Consider the following 18,202-nt stretch of genomic DNA (forward strand, 5'->3'; position numbering starts at 1 on the left):
CTCTTTTTTCCCTCTTCCTCCCTCAGAGCGGCTTGCCTGGCATCCTCTTCCTCTCTCAAAAAGCAGTGCAGCTTATTGAGCTCCTCTTTTATCTATTTTCTATTTCCTGAACCAAGATGTGAGACGCCATTTTGTTTTCTCCTACATCATTTTTCTTCTTTCCTCCTGGCTTTCTCCACAGCTGTCTACCGCTGCATTTTTTTGCCAGGTCTTTTGCACTTGATCCTCCCTTAAAAGTACCTCCCTCTTCTGCCCCACCATATTCAATACAAGAGAAATGACAGTCCATCATTACTTTAAGACATGAAGGTCAGTCGCAAAAACCATCAAGCACAATGATGAAACTGGCACTCATCAGGACCGCCACAGAAAAGGAAGACCCAGAGTTACCTCTGCTGCAGAGGATAGGTTCAGCCTCAGAAATTGCAGCCCAAATAAATGCTTCACAGAGTTCAGACACATCTCAACATCAACTGTTCAGAGGAGAATCAGGCCTTCATGGTCAAATTGCTGCAAAGAAACCACCACTAAAAGACACCAAAAAGATTAAGAGACTTGCTTGGGCCAAGAAACATGAGCCCGGTGGAAATCTGTCCTTTGGTCTGATGTAGAAAATAGTAAAAATAAAGAAAATCCCTTGAATGAGTAGGTGTGTCCAAACTTTTGACTGGTACTGTATATATATATATATATGTACAGTTACGACATATACATATATAAGCATTTTTTTTGAGGGGGGGGGGCACAATAGACAAAAAACAGCAGGAAATCGGCTCCAATTATTTATTTATTTTAAAGAAATCTGTCCCCAAGTATTCCCACACATAATAGAGAAGAAGTGATCATATACAAATGTGAGCACAGTTTGAAATGATTATTTTAGACAAACATGATATCTGTTTGGGCTTCTTGCTGTCAATTTGCCCTTTGTTTGTAATTATGTTCCAGCCCCCTGACCAGCCGCTCAAGAAAAAATCAGACTGCGACTGAATCTAGTTGATGATCCCTAGTGTAAACTGTAGGGGTACCCATGGTGCTGGAGATCAGAGATGCCCAGTGAGAGAAAGACAGGTTGAGGTTGCCAGGATCAGAGTAGTGCAGAAGGTGTCATATGCTGAGGCAGGGAAGAGAGAAGTAGTGGAAGATGGGTCCAGGGTGAGGGATCCTAAGAGCATCCCTGTGAGTAGGCCGAAGTCAATAGAGAGTGATAGGAATAACATGTGCTTCTGTAAGTTTTAGCATTTATAGCCATGGTTGTCAATTGTACTGTAGAAATTAAGCGAAAGTCACAGAAATAGAGGTTGTTGTGGCAGCAGCAGAGAAGTACTTGGGATTGCGAGGATTTGCTGCAGAACATCTGCAAGGGGTGTTGAGTGGTAGTGTAATGTCCTCTCAGACCATTGGTCTGGAGTAGGACTAGATAGGGTTGAATAGTGAGGTGGGTGGCGTTTTTTGTTGTTGTTGAGAGGAGTAATAAATGCCAGGGCAATTTTTGTATTATCATATCAAAGAATATAATGTAGCTAGACCGTTAATGGCCTCACACACCAGTACAGTAGGTGGTGGTGTATGCACCTAAAAGTTGGATGCGATCTGCCAAACAAATCCCAAAGAAGAAGAAGAAGAAAAGGCAGAATAGTCCAGTTTGCCAGAAAGTCACACGAAGAAGAAAGGTCAAAGTTGATCTTGTCCATGTGTGTGTGTGTTGGTCAGCGGTAGTTAGCGAGCTACTTGTAAAAGGGTTTCATCTTGCATTTTTGTGATTGTACAAATGTCGTAACTGGATAAACTCCTGACTTTGTGCTATAAGCAAGGCGTGTATTTAACGATTGTTCGTGGATCACTCGTGAGTCTCCTGCAAATGATTTGTTTCGTCTTATAGCAAAAGTGTTATTGCTTGTCATGGTAGCTAGCTAGCTAACCATAGGAAATGTCTTGTGATAAAGCTAGTTTAGTTAGCTAGCTGAATCAGTAACGATAGCTAGCTATCTCCTAATTTTGTTCTTCAGAACTTTAACATTATCATAAAGCTTGTTAAACTTCTTAACATTCAATGAAGACATGAGCAATGCAGAAAATTCGCGCCTTGATAGCAAGTCCACGAGTGTTGAGTATCAAAAGCAACGGTAAGCCTAATTTAGCAAAATTATCTGACTAGTTCGGAGGAAAGTCGATTTGAGTATGTCATCGATATTATAGTAGCTGGTGTTCTAACGTTAACTCGTGTTAAGCGGTCAAGTAATGATGACCATTTGTTGGCACCTCCTCCAGGTAACGTTAGTCCTGAAGATCTGACATTATTGGAAGGATGTCACCTGTAGTGATTAACCGTATTGTATTTACATGTCCATACCTTTTAGATTAGTACCTACCCACCTTCACCATAGTACCTATGGTGACGGTTACACGTATTGATTTCAGCCCAAGGCTGGATTTAATTTCAGGAAGTTGTTCCCTCCCGTCTGGTTATCTTCACTCCCCTTATCTGAAAATCATATCTGAGATCAAGGAATTGTATACTTGTAATAACTAGGTGTGAGTGCACACTTACCCTGGTAGTGAATGAACAGGGCTGAAATGTCATAACTTGAATTAAATACATCCCTTCACTCACTAGCTATTTTTGTGTTTTTATCAGGTTGGCTTTACAAGTGTGCAGGGATAAGGTGGATAATGAGTGAAGAGTCAGGGAATGCGCAGACCAAGCCACTGAAACGAGTGGAGGAGGGAAATGGCGAGTCGGGTGAGAATGGGCACATCAGAAAGAAGCTTAAGTCTGATGTAGAACAGACTGGGGATGAGAGGAAACACCCCAAAAGAAAAGTGGTCCTGCTTTTGGCGTATTCAGGCAAAGGTTACTACGGTATGCAGGTTGGTATTAACCCTCTTAATCTTTCCATGAATCGTATCCCATTGAGGGATGTTTTTAAACAAAATTGCTACTTTCTAAATTCTTAATCTGTTTTGTGTTTCAGAGAAATGCTGGATCTTCCCAGTTCAAAACCATTGAGGATGAGCTGGTTACAGCACTGATTAAGTCTGGGTGCATCCCAGACAACCATGGAGATGATATGAAAAAAATGTCATTCCAAAGATGTGCAAGAACGGACAAGGTATGGGAGACAAACATGGAAAGGGCTTAGTTGCTGTCTGCATAAATGCGTCCCTTGAGCAAGTAGTCTTGCATACCTGTGTTTTATACCTGAAGTAATGGAATGCACAGGATAAGACATGCACTGTGTGTGGCCTCAAACACAAATGGATTATTACCTTGCTTTGTGATGAGCTCAATTTGTTTTGTCAGGGTGTTTCTGCAGCAGGTCAAGTGGTCTCTCTAAAACTATGGATGATTGAAGACGTAAAGGAAAAGCTCAACTCCAATCTTCCACCACAGATCAGAGTGCTGGGTGAGATCGCACTGCTTCCAGTTAAAAGTGTTGGAGATGAGGCTAAACCCTTCACAAGGAAGCCCATGGTGTCAGAATTAAGAATATGTTTTTGAAGTCTAGGTGGTTGCTTTTGGGAAGTCATTGATTCCACTTTTTGTGAAAATATGTTGGACGTGGGATGCCAATGGAGTTAATGGTCTCATGCTGTTTATTCTGCTTATTGTCTTGAATATATACTTTTTTTTAAATTATCTAAAAAATAACTTGGGTCGCTTTGGTTACCAGTGTGGTTCCACATAGTTTGTGATATTTTTTTTGTCCCGGTAGGTCTGAAACGAGTGACTGGGGGCTTCAATTCTAAAAACAGCTGTGATGCCCGCACATATTCCTACATGCTCCCCACTGTGGCCTTCGCCCCAAAAGATTATAGCACTGAGAATTCCGCTGCATTCCGCCTGGAGCCAGAGACACTGCAGAGAGTAAACCGTCTGTTTGGCAGCTACAAGGGCACTCATAACTTTCACAACTTCACCTCCCAGAAGGCCGCGCGGGACCCCAGCGCCCGCCGCTACATCACAGAGATGACCTGTGGCGAACCCTTTGTGCGTGGCGGCGCTGAGTTTGCTGAGATTACCGTGCGTGGCCAGAGCTTCATGATGCATCAAATCCGGAAAATGATTGGCCTGGTGATAGCTGTGGTGAAGGGCTATTCTGGGGATGAGGTGTTAAAGCGAAGCTGGGGCGAGGAGAAGGTGGATGTGCCCAAGGCCCCCGGGCTGGGCCTGGTGCTCGAGAAGGTGCACTTTGACAGGTACAACAAGCGCTTTGGTGGGGACGGCCTCCATGAGTGCCTGGAGTGGACTGAAGAGGAGCAGGCTATCTTGGCCTTCAAGGAGGAACACATCTACCCCAGCATTGTGGAGACTGAGTGCCAGGAAGGGTCCATGGCCAGCTGGATGGCCACACTGCCCATACATGACTTTGAGGCCACTGCAAAAGGGGCTCAGGATAAGGACAGGGGGCAGGTGGGTGAATACAACAGAATAATATTTGCCAGTTCAATTGTCAGTGGTTGTTTTTGTAAGTCCTACAAAATGTTCAACATTAGTAGCTTAATCATCAACTAGGAGCAGTTCACACTGAGGAGTCATAAAACCTGCTGTCTTTTTGGGAGATGCCATCACCCTCTCTTTTTTTTTTAACCCATAAAATGTTTCAATTTTCAGGATGATGATGAGGGTAATGGTTCAGATTCTGCACTTTGAAGTCTCCAGCGAGTAGAAAGACACCCTTTGCTGTATCTCTCAAGAATGAGCTTTTGTTTTGCTATGGAAATGCTTTGTCAATAATGCCACTGATTTTACATAATACATTTGAATAAACATTTTGTTCTTTCAGTTAAACCATTGAGCGTGAATCCTTTCCATTAGTAATCTTTAACACATTGTATTTTGGCGGATTTGTTAGCTGGAAGCATTCATAAAACAAACACAGCTTGAGAAGACAGACAGGTTTATGTTGGGTTGCCATGAAATTAATTATGGTATTTGATTATGTTAATTAATTATGGAAGTATATTTCATTACAGTACTTCTAGAATATTTGAGATACTTGGAATATTATTTGGCCATGCCCAGCACGATATACCTACCGACCGCAAGGTTGCGAAATTAGAATTTTAAGTACGTCTATAGGATCCACAACTGAAAACAAGAGGACAACTTCAGAGGCGCAAGATGAGTTAGGAAGATGGTATAAAAACACCCGAAATATAAATAAATTATTATTTAGAGCAGGAAACATGCCAACGATGTGTAAGACGTTCTTGACTATCTTCAGGTATGTAACTAAACAAAAACGTTCTGTGTGGTCTGTGTTATCGTTGCGTTTTGAAAGCTAGCTAATCAGACCCCATGTTAATTTTGCCCTGATAGTTGTGTTGGTTATTGCCGATCCATATTCGATATCAATGCACATTCTTCACTTTCATCCTCAGTCAAAGAAAGAGAAGAAAGTTGTTTGTGCTATCAATGGATGTAGTAAACTGTAATGTTAATCATTAGCAATGGCGGTTCTAGACCATTTCAACTGGGGGGGCCAAGCTGGGGCCAGTTGTACTGTTAGAGGGGCTGGTTACATTAGACGTTATTGTTGTCATATCGTTTTCTTCACTGCATTGCAGGCATTAGTTATGTAAAAAATGATTTCGTACTCCACATTTAGGGGGGCCACAAGGGGGTCCAAAATTGTTGTCACAGGGGCGTATCGCTGCAGAATACTGTGGAAGCCATGCTGGTTAAGTGTGCCTTGCATTCTAAATAAATCACTGACAGTGTCACCAGCAAAGCACCATCACACAACCTCCATGCTTCACGGTGGGAATCACACATGCAGAGATCATCCGTTCACCTACTCTGCGTCTCACAAAGACTCAGCGATTGGTGTCCTTTAGTAGTGGTTTCTTTGCAGCAATTCAACCATGCAGGCTTGAATCACGCAGTCTCTGAACAGTTGATGTTGAGATGTGTCTGTTACTTGAACTCTGTGAAGCATTTATTTGGGCTGCAATTTCTGAGGCTGGTAACTAATTAACTTATCCTCTGCAGCAGAGTTAAGTTAGGTCTTCCTTTCCTGTGGTGGTCCTGATGAGAGCCAGTTTCATCATTGCGCTTGATGGTTTTGCGACTGACCTTCACGTCTTAAAGTAATGATGGACTGTCGTTTCTCTTTGCTTATTTGAGCTGTTCCTGCCATAATATGGACTTGGTCTTTTACCAAATAGGGCTATCTTCTGTATTCCACCCCTATCTTGTCACAACACAACTGATTGGCTCAAAAGCATTAAGAAGGAAAGAAATTCCACAAATTAACTTTTAGCAAGGCACACCTGTTAATTGAAATGCATTCCAGGTGACTACCTCATGAAGCTGGTTGAGAGAATGCCAAACATGTGCAAAGGGTGGTTACTTTGAAGAATCTCAAATATATGTTGATTTGTTTAACACTTTTTTGGTTACTACATGATTCCATATGTGTTATTTCATAGTTTTGATGTATTCACTATTATTCTACAATGTAGAAAATAATAAAAAATACAGAAAAAAACATGAGTAAGTGTGTGAAACTTTTGAATGGTACTGTGTATGCCAATTATTTGATGGTCCGACCGCTTCATAAATTATGATGATTAGGGCCTGGTGTTTTTCTCAGGTCTGCTGGGTCACAGGTAACTAAAAAAACATTGGAGTGGTGTGTGAAATGTATTTTCATGGATTTAGTCAAATGTTGAGTGTGATGATGCTATTTATTCCAATGCAGGAGAGTGCACTGATGAAGTTTGCCTCCACATAAGGGAAGTTCCCCCTCCATGACTTGAACTGGAGTGAACACTACAGCTTCCCAAGGAAACTCACCCAGGTAGGGGGTTCAATGAAATACTACATGTTAGTTGCCTTGCGCGAATGTTACACCATTTAAGCGATCATTAGGGTTCATTGGTATACCAAAGAGGCAAGTATGAAACTGGACCCACCTGTATTTATGACATTTAGCAGCACTGATATTATATACATAATTGTTTAGCAGACAGTCATGCTTACATACATTGTTAGTATGGGTGGCCCCAGCAAGAATTGAACCCATGATTCTTGGCGTTGCAAGCGCCATGCTCTACTAACTGAGCCACGCCATGCTCTACTAACAGAGCCAGCCCTGAAACGTTTAGATTTTGTCAGTCTGTAGCAATCCATTGCTCTGTGAACAGGCAGTGGTGGAGTGGCTGCTCTCTCAGGAGGAGGATATGGCGCTTCTTATCTCCAGATTTCAGGAGTACCTGGATATGGAGGATGTGCGTCAGTACGTCTTGAGCTCCGTCCGTGAGAACGGTGGGCAGGGTGATGGACAGAAACAAAGGGGTGAGCCCCAACAGGACTGGTGTCTTGTGATTGGAGGTTCTAAATGAGATGGTTTATCGTAGCTTGTTTAGTTGTCTGTTTTATAGCGGTTATGTATTGTAAACATTCTTCACTCTTTTCTCTTCAATCACCTCAGTTGACCTGTGCTCCACACCTTCGCTCAAGTGTTGGACTGTGTTGTCTGACTGATGTTGTTTGTTTAGAATGGTCTTGTCTCTTCAGGCAGTGATGCCCATTTACCAGAACAACGTTTTCACGCTACTGTCCAATGTCAACAGGCCTAGCCAGGAGTCAGAACTCACCAACTTCCTGGTTAAACAGGAAGGTCAGTCCCTTCCAGCCTGCTGTTGTGCTCTTCTACTATATATTAAAGGATAACAAATTATTTTTTGTAACTTGTATGCAAGAATTTGAAATTGGCCATATTATTCCATTGTTACTGCAAGGGGCTCAAGAGTGAAAAGGTGCCATTAACTTATCAGAGTGGCAGAGATGCCAAATTCTCTGGACGCCTCTTCCCAATAGCCAAACACCTGAAGCTTCGGTGCATGTGTGGGATTTTGACATTTTTTACGTAGCTGCTGCTCCTTCCTCACCGCAGCCATTATCGGATGTCTTTGTCTGTGTAGCCTATAAACTTCGACATGTTGTAGAACAAACTTCTGTCCATAACAGTAGGTAATTACAAATATAAGCACGACACAGACAAGCAGTCTTTTTTGCGAACAATGATTGAGTTATATTATTAGCCTAAATGATGACTATCCAATCGTCATATTAGGAATAGAAGGCTATCTTACATAAGTCTGCAAATGCGAGAATGCATGTAATGCTTTATTATAAAGGTGCATTTTTATGGTAAATATTAGCTTCTCAAATTTAAACCCACGCTCTGCCTATGTTAGAATAACAGCCTACATTTACTTTTCCTCAGCCAACAAGACGAGTAATGACCAGCAAAATCACTAGCATATGTCAATCTGCTATCCCCCATAGTAGAAAAGATGACCTATTCTATTGGTCAGCTTGTCGTTCTGTGCGAGAAAGAAAAGGCCTATTCCAAACAGACTCTGGTACAGTTGTGGGATGATAGATCCCAAATTCATACAACCAGTAGGCCTAGGCTACACCGCAAAATTATTTCTTCACATTAAAAGCAGAGCACAAGGCAGTAGGACACTCACAAATGTTCATTCCATAATGCAATTAACGGGGAAAACACCATTGTGACGGATGACAATATCCGATAGAAATGTTGAAAGACGGGAGATCTAAATATGCAACAACGAGCATGGGATGCTTGCTAATATGACTAGGATTATGCATTTGGCTACTGGACAATGAAAGAAAGTTGTTGGGAGATAAAGGCTATTTGTTTCAATAGCATATGGAAGTCTTTGTAAAGTAATTGCCTGCACGTTTGGTTGGATTTGGGCTAGACTATTTTGAAGCATGGCGGTTACCTTGAATCGCGCAGCCTCAGCCTTAACTGACTGTGTGATTTTATTGCCCCTTGATTCATTCTACAGCTAAACACGAAGACTGGAAAGCAGCCAAACTAAAAGTAAGCAAAGTCTCCTATCAACTACAAGAAACTGCATTTTTGTGTCTGGTGTTAAGTATTTGTATCGCTGTAAGTGTGAATGTAATGATCATCTCTCCTTCCCATCAGGAAGACACGCGTGCCTTTGAGCTGTCGTGGCTTGGGTTTCTGAAGTATAAGGTATAAGATCAACTATAACATATAGACCACCTTGTTTGGACTGGAGTCTGCAGCCCAGAATTACATTTTCCTTCTCATGTCTGTCTGTCGCCCCCTGTAGTTACCCAACAGCATGTACAAGAAGGTGCTGGTGATCCTCCGTGACTCCATCCTGCCCCACATAGCAATCCCACACTGATGGTCGACTTCCTGGCTGCAGCCTATGATGTTGGCGAGTTGGGTTTCCATCGTCTGTTTTCATAGACTGTTCTATAGAAGACAATCTGAGTGGATGCTATGCTGTACTGAAAGAGAGTAGACCTCTCTTTTGTGCTTACTCCATTAACTATCGATGACTGGCATTTCATCCTCACATTTGCTGTAAATCTATTAACAGTCAACAACACCTTTTGTCCATTGTGTCTCATCTTTCTCTCGAAGTCACCTGCCAGTCTATTTGGTGGCAGCGTTTGCCAAGCGTCTGTCCCGCCTGGCCATCACGGCGCTGCCTGCTGCCTTGCTCATGGTAATACCCTTCATCTGCAACCTGATCCGCCGCCATCCTGCCTGCCGAGTCCTCATTCACCGCCCCAGTGCAGCAGACGGTAGGGTGTTCCCATTTCACCCCATACACTCACCTGTCTGGAGATGGGAATGAATTAGATACTTATTGTAATGTTGTGGTGGGTTTACATTTAGGCAAGGTCTCAAAGGGCTTTCCAATAGACAGCAGATTGTTTGTCATTTCTTGTGTGTGTGCTTGAACAGAAGCCTGTGATGACCCCTACCTGATGGAGGACCCCACCCAGTGCTATGCCCTGGAAAGCAGCCTGTGGGAGCTACAGGTATGTAGGGATATCCAGAGAAACACACATGATCCATAGAGATGAACACAACGAAATCTCACTCATTGCTCTTAACTTTTTACTCTTGCTTTCCTCCTGAGTATAGACTCTTCAGAAGCATTGTCAGCCTGATGTGGCCAAGGCTGCCATGGCGATCAACAAGCCCCTGTCACAGCAGAAGGATGACGTCAGCGAGGTCCTGGAGTTATCCACCTATGAGGTGAGGTGACATCTCCAAACAGTGATTTTCTTCAGCCACTCTTTGGTCCCCCTTGTGGTTTAAAATTCCAAACGTTTTTTTATTGGTTGGTTAGGATATAATGTCTGGTGTGGATTCTTTCTTTGTTATAATTTCTTCACATGTATTTTTATATTGGTGTTTGTCACCATGTTATTGATGGAATGTGTTTCCATGTCTGTGCACATAGCAGATGGAGCGGGACCTGAAGCAGAGCAAGACTGTGGACCATGCCATCAAGCTACTGGAGGAGTGGGGGTGCTGGGCCTGCACTTCTCTCTAGAGTAGAGACAACCACTGGAGGAGTGGGGGTGCTGGGCCCGCACTTCTCTCTAGAGTAGAGACAACCAGCACCAGGACATTCATACACCCAGCTCTTTGGACCTCTCTCCGATACCCCCTTTATATTTCAGCTCCACATTTTTCTCTTGTTTTCTGTTTTGGATTCATTGTACTTCAATCATGTGTGTTTCCCGAGTGGCGCAGTGGTGGTCTAAGTCACTGCATCTCAGTGCTAGAGGCATCACTACAGATCCTGGTTCGATCCCAGGCTGTATCACAACCAGCCGTGATCGGGAGTCCCATAGGGTGGCGCACAATTGGCCCAGCGTTGTTCGGGTTTGGCCGGGGCAGGCTGTCATTGTAAATAAGAATTTGTTCTTAACCGACTTGCCTAGTGAAATAAAGGTTCAATGAAAAATATAAACCTTTCTAGAAAACTGTGTGCTGTGTTTATAATTGAGGCTTATTGTCAGATAAGATCTACAATGTTTTGGAGATGTTGACATTGGTATGCATGTGTGCAATCTCTGTTGGACGTGGAATGATACAATTTCTATAACCATTTTAAGCAGAAGTCAGATAAAGTTTGACAGGGAGCTAGTTGCACTTGAAAGATACATTCACAACTCTATGCACCATGTTTATAATGCATTTGAATGGGTGCATTGAGATATATAAATAAGGCAATGAAGTTGTTCAGAAATGTCAGAAATCCACCTAGAGTTTGATCATGATTCTGTTACATTACATTACACAGTCATTAAGCGTCTTCTGTACAGGGGAGTTTTGTTAAGCGCTTAGATGCTTGGTCTCAACATCAACGCACAAAACTTGCAGTACGGTTTAGGAAACATAAGGACCTTGTCTTTCATATCAGTCAGAAATCATTTTCAGAAAACAAATTGATTCAATTGATACCCACTTTTACAGAGTTAGTGTACCGGAGGAGGAAGGTACCCATAGCTGTATGAGTCTGTGCAAAACTACTACAGAACGTGTATATTTTTTTATTTAAAGGATTCTTTCTCGCTGTTGAAAGATTAGGTCCATATATTTCGAAAACCCTATTGCATTAGATTAGATTCCACTTTTCTCACATGAGCGTGTCCTACATTGGAATCCGTAGGATTGCTCGGCATTCATTGGCTGATTGCATGATTGTTGTCACTGCTTACGTCAATACGCGTAGCTGCTTCCTGAAGCTTAGCAGATCCAGCAAAATAGAAGATGGTAAGTCTAAAAAGACAGTAAATATTAGATTTCGAGGCTTATTTATGTTTCGTGAACATTACTTGTATGAAGACGTGAGCACTAGCCTTGTTACCGTAAAATCTACCTCTAGATCCCGGTAAATAAAACTTGTGAAGTATGTTAGTCTGCTAAGTTAGCTAGCTACGATCACATGACAGTTGAAAATGTGATCTGAATAAGCATCATACCTCAAAACACCACCTGTATTCGGTTGTACTTTAAGTTTGTCATTATTTGTTCGTTTTTGCAAATCTGTCTGATGAGCTTGCTCGAGTAGCTAGCTAACGTTATTTAATTACCTTCTCAAATTGTTAGCAAGCTTCAGACAGTAGCTAACTAGTCAGAAATGCTAGCTAGCTTGTGATTTTCAAAAACAAAATCTGGTTTAACTAACGTTACCACACCATGTGCTTTACACATCACAGTTATCTTCGAATATAAATTCAGTAATGTACGTTTTTGTATTTGTTTGATTTGAACTTTATGGCCCTTTTAACGTTTTGTGTCAGTGCACCAACCAAACGTTAGTGCTTGGTAGGGACACTTCATCACTCACACTCTAGTTTTGATATAACCTGCAACCCACTAACAATTAAGGCGATTTACTATTGTCGCCTAGCTAACACTTCTTATTTGTTATGAATATTTCATTACTTTATTCATCCACTTTTAATTTTTAATTTCAGTTTTCACTCTTGTCCCTTGTTCTTTTTTCCTTTCCAATCTTTGACCATGCTTCATGTAAATCTCTCCACGCACATCCTGCTTTCCACCCCTTTCACCCACCACTCCCTTCCCACCCTCCCAACACTCCCTGTCTCCAATCAACCTCTGCTTTTATTCAGGCTGTTCACCGGGTAAGTGCCCCACTCTCTGTGTTGGATCTTGTCCTCTGCCCGTTCTGTAGGCTTGTTTTGCGGGGGAGATGGCTGTCATAGTAACACTCCACACCTCACTATTCTCTGCAGGTTAGGCCTATAATGATTCCCTAATATCAAATAGATCTTAATTTATTGCATTCATCCACTAACACACATAGACAATTAGAATGCTGCATTCCATTCAGGTGAGAATATTGAGCAATTCTGATTTTTTTTATTTATCAGTAACCACATTTCCCTCCACAGTTTTTATGTGAGTAAAGTAGCAACGGTCATCAAAATTGTCAAAGGTTTTAAAATAATTCTAATAAATGCAATAGTTGGAAAATGGATAAAGATACTCCAAGCCGTTTAATTGTTTTTAATCCATTAGATATTTACTGAATTATAGCACACACAATGTTTACTGGCAAGGACAAATAATGAATTGCGTTCAGGGATTGTCAGATTTCACTTTGTTTATTTATAGAATGCACTGAAATATACTTTTTCTAATGGTATCAGGTAATAAAAAATAGTGTTAAAAATAAAGACAATTATTTGTGCCCAATTTGCATAAATACAAGTAACCATTATCCATAATAATCTCATCATGTAGGCCATCCTACCAGCACTGTATCTGCAAGCTTTTGGAAAGAGCGCAGGTGCTAAAACCAGCCTAGGCACATTTGCTATTTAACACAACAGTTTTTGTGACAAAACTATCGGTATAGTTAAAAGTGCGATCGAAGCGCATTGAACTTTAGATTTTTATTCAGTACATGAAAACTTAAGTGAAAACGTGCATTTTGTGTGCACTACGTCTACGTCATCACACACTGAATTTTGTTGGAAACCCAATTGGTGGGAAAATACATATCATTTTCTTTATGCGGATTTTAGAATATTCACATGAAAATCTGTCGCCAATTGGATGGAAACCTAGCTAGTAACCACATTTCCATCCTGTTTTTATGCGAGTCAAGTCATACTGTTTATTAAAAGAAAAATCACAACAGCTGTGATGGAAACAGGAAGTTCCCATACAATTTCACTAATTGGATGGAAACCTACAGTTGAAGTCGGAAGTTTACATACACTTAGGTTGGAGTCATTAAAACTAGTTTTTTGAACCACTCCACAAATTTCTTGTTAACAAACTATAGTTTTGGCAAGTCGGTTAGGACATCTACTTTGTGCATGACACAAGTCATTTTTCCAACAATTGTTTACAGACAGATTATTTCACTTATAATTCACTGTACCACAATTCCAGTGTCTCAGAAGTTTACATACACTAAGTTGACTGTGCCTTTAAACAGATTGGAAAATGGCTTTAGAAGCTTATGATAGGCTAATTGACATAATTTGAGTCAATTGGAGGTGTACCTGTGGATGTATTTCCAGGCCTACCTTCAAACTCAGTGCCTCTTTGCTTGACATCATGGGAAAATCAAAGGAAATCAGCCAAGACCTCAGAAAAAAATTGTAGACATACAAAAGTCTGGTTCATCCTTGGGAGCAATTTCCAAACGCCTGAAGGTACCAAGTTCATCTGTACAAACAATAGTGCGCAAGTATGAACACCATGGGCCCACGCAGCCGTCATACCGCTCAGGAAGGAGACACGTTCTGTCTCCTAGAGATGAATGTACTTTGGTGCGGAAAGTGCAAATAAATCCCAGAACAACAGCAAAGGACCTTGTGAAGATGCTGGAGGAAACAGGTACAGAAGTATCTATATCCAAAGTAAAATGAGTCCTATATCGACATAATCTGAAAGGCTGCCCAGCAAGGAAGAAGCCACTGCTCCAAAACTGCTATAAAAAAGCCAGACAACGGTTTGCAACTGCACATGGGGACAAATATTGTACTTTTTGGAGAAATGTCCTCTGGTCTGATGAAACAAAAACAACTGTTTGGCCATAATGACCATCCTCAGGTTTAGAGGAAAAAGTTGGAGGCTTGCGAGACAAAGAACACCATCCCAACCGTGAAGCACGGGGGTGGCAGTATCATGTTGTGGGGGTGCTTTGCTGCAGGAGGGACTGGTGCACTTCACAAAATAGATGGCATCATGAGGCAGGAAAATTATGTGAATATATTGAAGGAACATCTCAAGACATCAGTTAGGAAGTTGAAGCTTGGTCGCAAATGGGTCTTCCAAATGGACAATGACCCCAAGCATACCTCCAAAGTTGTTGCAAAATGGCTTAAGCACAACAAAGTCAAGGTATTGGAGTGGCCATCACAAAGCCCTGACCTCAATCACATAAAAAATGTGTGGGCAGAACTGAAAAGCGTGTGCGAGCAAGGAGGCCTACAAACCTGACTCAGTTACACCAGCTCTGTCAGGAGGAATGGGCCAAAATTCACCCAACTTATTGTGGGAAGCTTGTGGAAGGCTACCCGGAACGTTTGACCCAAGTTAAACAATTTAAAGGCAATGCTACCAAATACTAATTGACTGTATGTAAACTTCTGACCCACTGGGAATGTGATGAAAGAAAGTAAAGCTAAATTAAATAATTCTCTATTGTTATTCTGACATTTCACATTCTTAAAATAAAGTGGTGATCCTAACTGACCTAAGACGGAATTCTTACTAGGATTAAATGTCAGGAATTGTGAAACTGAGTTGAAATGTATTTGGCTAAGGTGTATGTAAACTTCCGACTTCAACTGTAGCTATAGTCTGTGATTATGGAGTTTGGATGCACTGACCTTTTGGGCTGGTTTCATGGTGATGTAGGAGGACTTTTCTGATGTCTGATTGTGGTGTGGAAAAATCAATAAACTTTTCTTGTTTAGGCATTCTGAGTGGCACAGAGGTCTAAGGCACTACATTGCAGTGCATGAGGTGTCATACAGACCTGGGTTCGATCCCAGGCTGTGTTACAGCCGGCCGTGACCGGGAGACCTATAAGACGGCGCACAATTGGGCCAGCGTCGTCCGGGTTAGGGGAGGGTTTGACCGTCCGGGGTTTACTTGTCCCATCATGCTCTACTGACTCCTTGTGGCAGGTCGGGAGCCTGCAAGCTGACCTCGGTTGCCAACTGGACGGTGTTTCCTCCGACACATTGGTGTGGCTGGCTTCCAGGTTAAGCGAGCAATGCGGGTGGCAGGGTCGTGTTTCGGAGGATGCATGGCTCTCGATCTTTGCCTTTCCCGAGTCCGTAGGGGAGTTGCAGGGATGGGACAAGACTGTATCTACCAATTGGCTATCACGAAAAAGGGGTAAAAGTACCAAAAATAAACCACTTTTCTTGTTTGTCTGAAACAAGGCTTATTTTGATTAGTCGTGGGTCAGACAAACTGATCCAAATGTGGGGATAGCCTTGTCCCTAAGGAGACAAGAAGCTTTAGTCCTTGACCAAATTGGCAAAACACAATCTTCTCTTCCAGTGCTAATTACGATGGAGTATTGATATACCCTACCTAAGAGAACATACAATTTTAGTAAAGCAAAAAAAGTGATCATCCAACTCAATGACCAATGTTGTGGTATTTTTTTATGATGAATTGACATTCAATACAACAGACTTGTTGAAAATGTGCAAGTCACATGTTGAATTTCAATTAATTTCCTGAGTTGACTGAGCTGAAATGGTATAGATTCCAAACTTAATGTCACCCTAATTGACAGCCTACATTTCGTAAGTATGACTGAGACCCCTCCCGTAACTGTTGCTAACATAAATACTGTTGCTAACATAACTCTCCATCCACTGTTTGATGACAGTTGGTCCTGGTGTTAGGTGATCTGCACATTCCCCACCGATGCAACACCCTACCAGCCAAGTTCAAGAAGCTGCTAGTGCCAGGCAAAATCCAGCACATCCTCTGTACAGGCAACCTTTGCACCAAGGAGAGCTATGACTACCTGAAGACCCTGGCTGGGGATGTACACATCGTCAGGGGAGACTTTGATGAGGTTTTTGTATCTGCTTCCCTTCTGCTTTATTACATGATCCATTATCTTGAAACTTATATGTAATCCTTTAATGGGTTAGAACAGTGGATGAACTGTAGTGTGTTTTTGGCCTTCTCTGCCCTACAGAACCTGAACTATCCGGAGCAGAAGGTGGTGACGGTGGGTCAGTTTAAGATCGGCCTGATCCATGGGCACCAGGTGATCCCCTGGGGGGACATGGCAAGCCTGGCTCTGCTGCAGAGGCAGCTTGACGTCGACATCCTCATCTCTGGACACACGCACAAGTTTGAGGCTTTCGAAAACGAGAACAAGTTCTACATCAACCCCGGCTCAGCAACTGGAGCCTATAACGCACTGGAAAGGTAATGGAGGCATTTTACAGATTAAGCCGTTCACATATTTATTGGGTCATTTAGCAGGTGACTTGGTAAGTTGCTAACCGCTAGCATTAAACTGAGCCTTCCTCTCTTTTGTTTGGTTTCTTCTCAGCAACATCATCCCATCCTTTGTATTGATGGACATCCAAGCATCCACAGTGGTGACGTACGTCTACCAGCTCATCGGAGATGACGTAAAAGTGGAAAGGATTGAGTACAAGAAATCCTAAAACCAGGGCTGAAGTAGGGGGTTCTGTTGTTCACTAAGCGTATCGTTTCATTCCTTTCTACCTGCAGCTCCAACTACGTCACCATTAATGCTTGACTTGGGCAGGAGCTAACCCGGAGCTGAGTATCTGCACCTCAAATGTGCTATTGCTTGAGTTCCTGTTCCTCTTATAGAATAATAGCGCCAAAGTATTGTGGAGCTCCTGCACCTATATATAAACAGTACCAGCACACAAAATGAATACTGGAACCTATTTCAGTCCAAGTCGAGCACTGGTCACCACAATGCTAATGCTGTACCATAACTGTTTGCCACTTAACTCTATAAAGAAATGTATAATATTGTTTATTTCATCAGCATTTGCTTGTGTTTTACCCACCATCTGGTGTCTGTAGAGAATGCCATAAGGTCACGAGTTTGCGTAATGTCATTAAAATAAATATTTTTAATTTTACGTATTGGGATATAAAATGTCCTGTAATTACATGTAACTCCATGGCCTTTATCTTCCTGTAGTGGACCTTCTCTCACTCATTTTCCCCACAATAAAAATCCCATTTCACTTTCAGCCACTTGTTGTTATTAAGTTGTAAGACTAACACCTATAGAAAATGTCACCACGTGTAAAAACACTGTGACAACAAATGAGCGTTGCTGTCATGTATCCGATAAGTTAGTGAATTAGTCATCTCCCCCATGAACAGTGAGCTCATGCATTCACTCATCTCCTCTAACTCCAGGTCATCTTCCCACTGGTTGAACCCTGATGACAAAGGCACAGATGTAAACATGGCATAATTTAGGTTAGAACAAATATTGTGCAATACTGAAGCTTCAATAACTGCCCTGAGCGCTTTCAAACAAACAGTGCCTTCGGAAAGTATTCAGACCCCTTGACTTTTTCCACATTTTGTTACATTACAGCCTTGTTCTAAAATGGATTAAATTACCAAATTTCCTCAGCAATCTACACACAATACCCCATAATGACAAAGCAAAAAGTTATTTTTAGAAATTTAGCAAATGTATTAAAAACAGATACCTTATTTACAATAAGTATTCAGACCCTTTGCTATGAGACTCAATTGAGCTCAGGTGCATCCTGTTTTCATTGATCATCCTTGCGATGTTTTTACAACTTGATTGGACCACCTGTGGTGAATTGAATTGATTGGACATG

The 18,202-nt window shown here is 41.8% G+C and overlaps 2 protein-coding genes and 1 pseudogene across 4 annotated transcripts; all 3 read left to right on the top strand.

The window, feature by feature from the left end:
* Window positions 1-1,671: 1,671 nt before the first annotated feature.
* LOC129863865 (pseudouridylate synthase 1 homolog) lies at window positions 1,672-4,792 on the top strand. Of its 3 annotated transcripts, XM_055936210.1 has the most exons (6): window positions 1,672-2,126; window positions 2,639-2,871; window positions 2,976-3,113; window positions 3,305-3,407; window positions 3,717-4,414; window positions 4,616-4,792. In XM_055936210.1, the coding sequence occupies exons 1-6, from the start codon at window positions 2,069-2,071 to the stop codon at window positions 4,652-4,654; spliced, it is 1,269 nt and encodes a 422-aa protein (XP_055792185.1). In that variant the 5' UTR covers window positions 1,672-2,068; the 3' UTR covers window positions 4,655-4,792. The 3 variants fall into 3 exon arrangements, with proteins under 3 accessions (XP_055792185.1, XP_055792183.1, XP_055792186.1); XM_055936208.1 differs by lacking the exon at window positions 4,616-4,792 and having other exon boundaries at window positions 3,717-4,609; XM_055936211.1 differs by lacking the exon at window positions 4,616-4,792 and having other exon boundaries at window positions 1,672-1,846; window positions 3,717-4,609.
* Window positions 4,793-6,495: 1,703 nt separating this feature from the next.
* LOC129863256 (nucleolar complex protein 4 homolog) lies at window positions 6,496-10,807 on the top strand (annotated as a pseudogene).
* Window positions 10,808-11,491: 684 nt separating this feature from the next.
* Window positions 11,492-17,590, top strand: LOC129863870 (vacuolar protein sorting-associated protein 29). Its single transcript, XM_055936217.1, has 4 exons — window positions 11,492-11,600; window positions 16,225-16,416; window positions 16,543-16,778; window positions 16,906-17,590. The coding sequence occupies exons 1-4, from the start codon at window positions 11,598-11,600 to the stop codon at window positions 17,021-17,023; spliced, it is 549 nt and encodes a 182-aa protein (XP_055792192.1). The 5' UTR covers window positions 11,492-11,597; the 3' UTR covers window positions 17,024-17,590.
* Window positions 17,591-18,202: the final 612 nt, after the last annotated feature.

This window comes from Salvelinus fontinalis, chromosome 10 (assembly GCF_029448725.1).
Source record: "Salvelinus fontinalis isolate EN_2023a chromosome 10, ASM2944872v1, whole genome shotgun sequence".
NCBI classification, from domain to species: Eukaryota; Metazoa; Chordata; class Actinopteri; order Salmoniformes; family Salmonidae; genus Salvelinus; species Salvelinus fontinalis.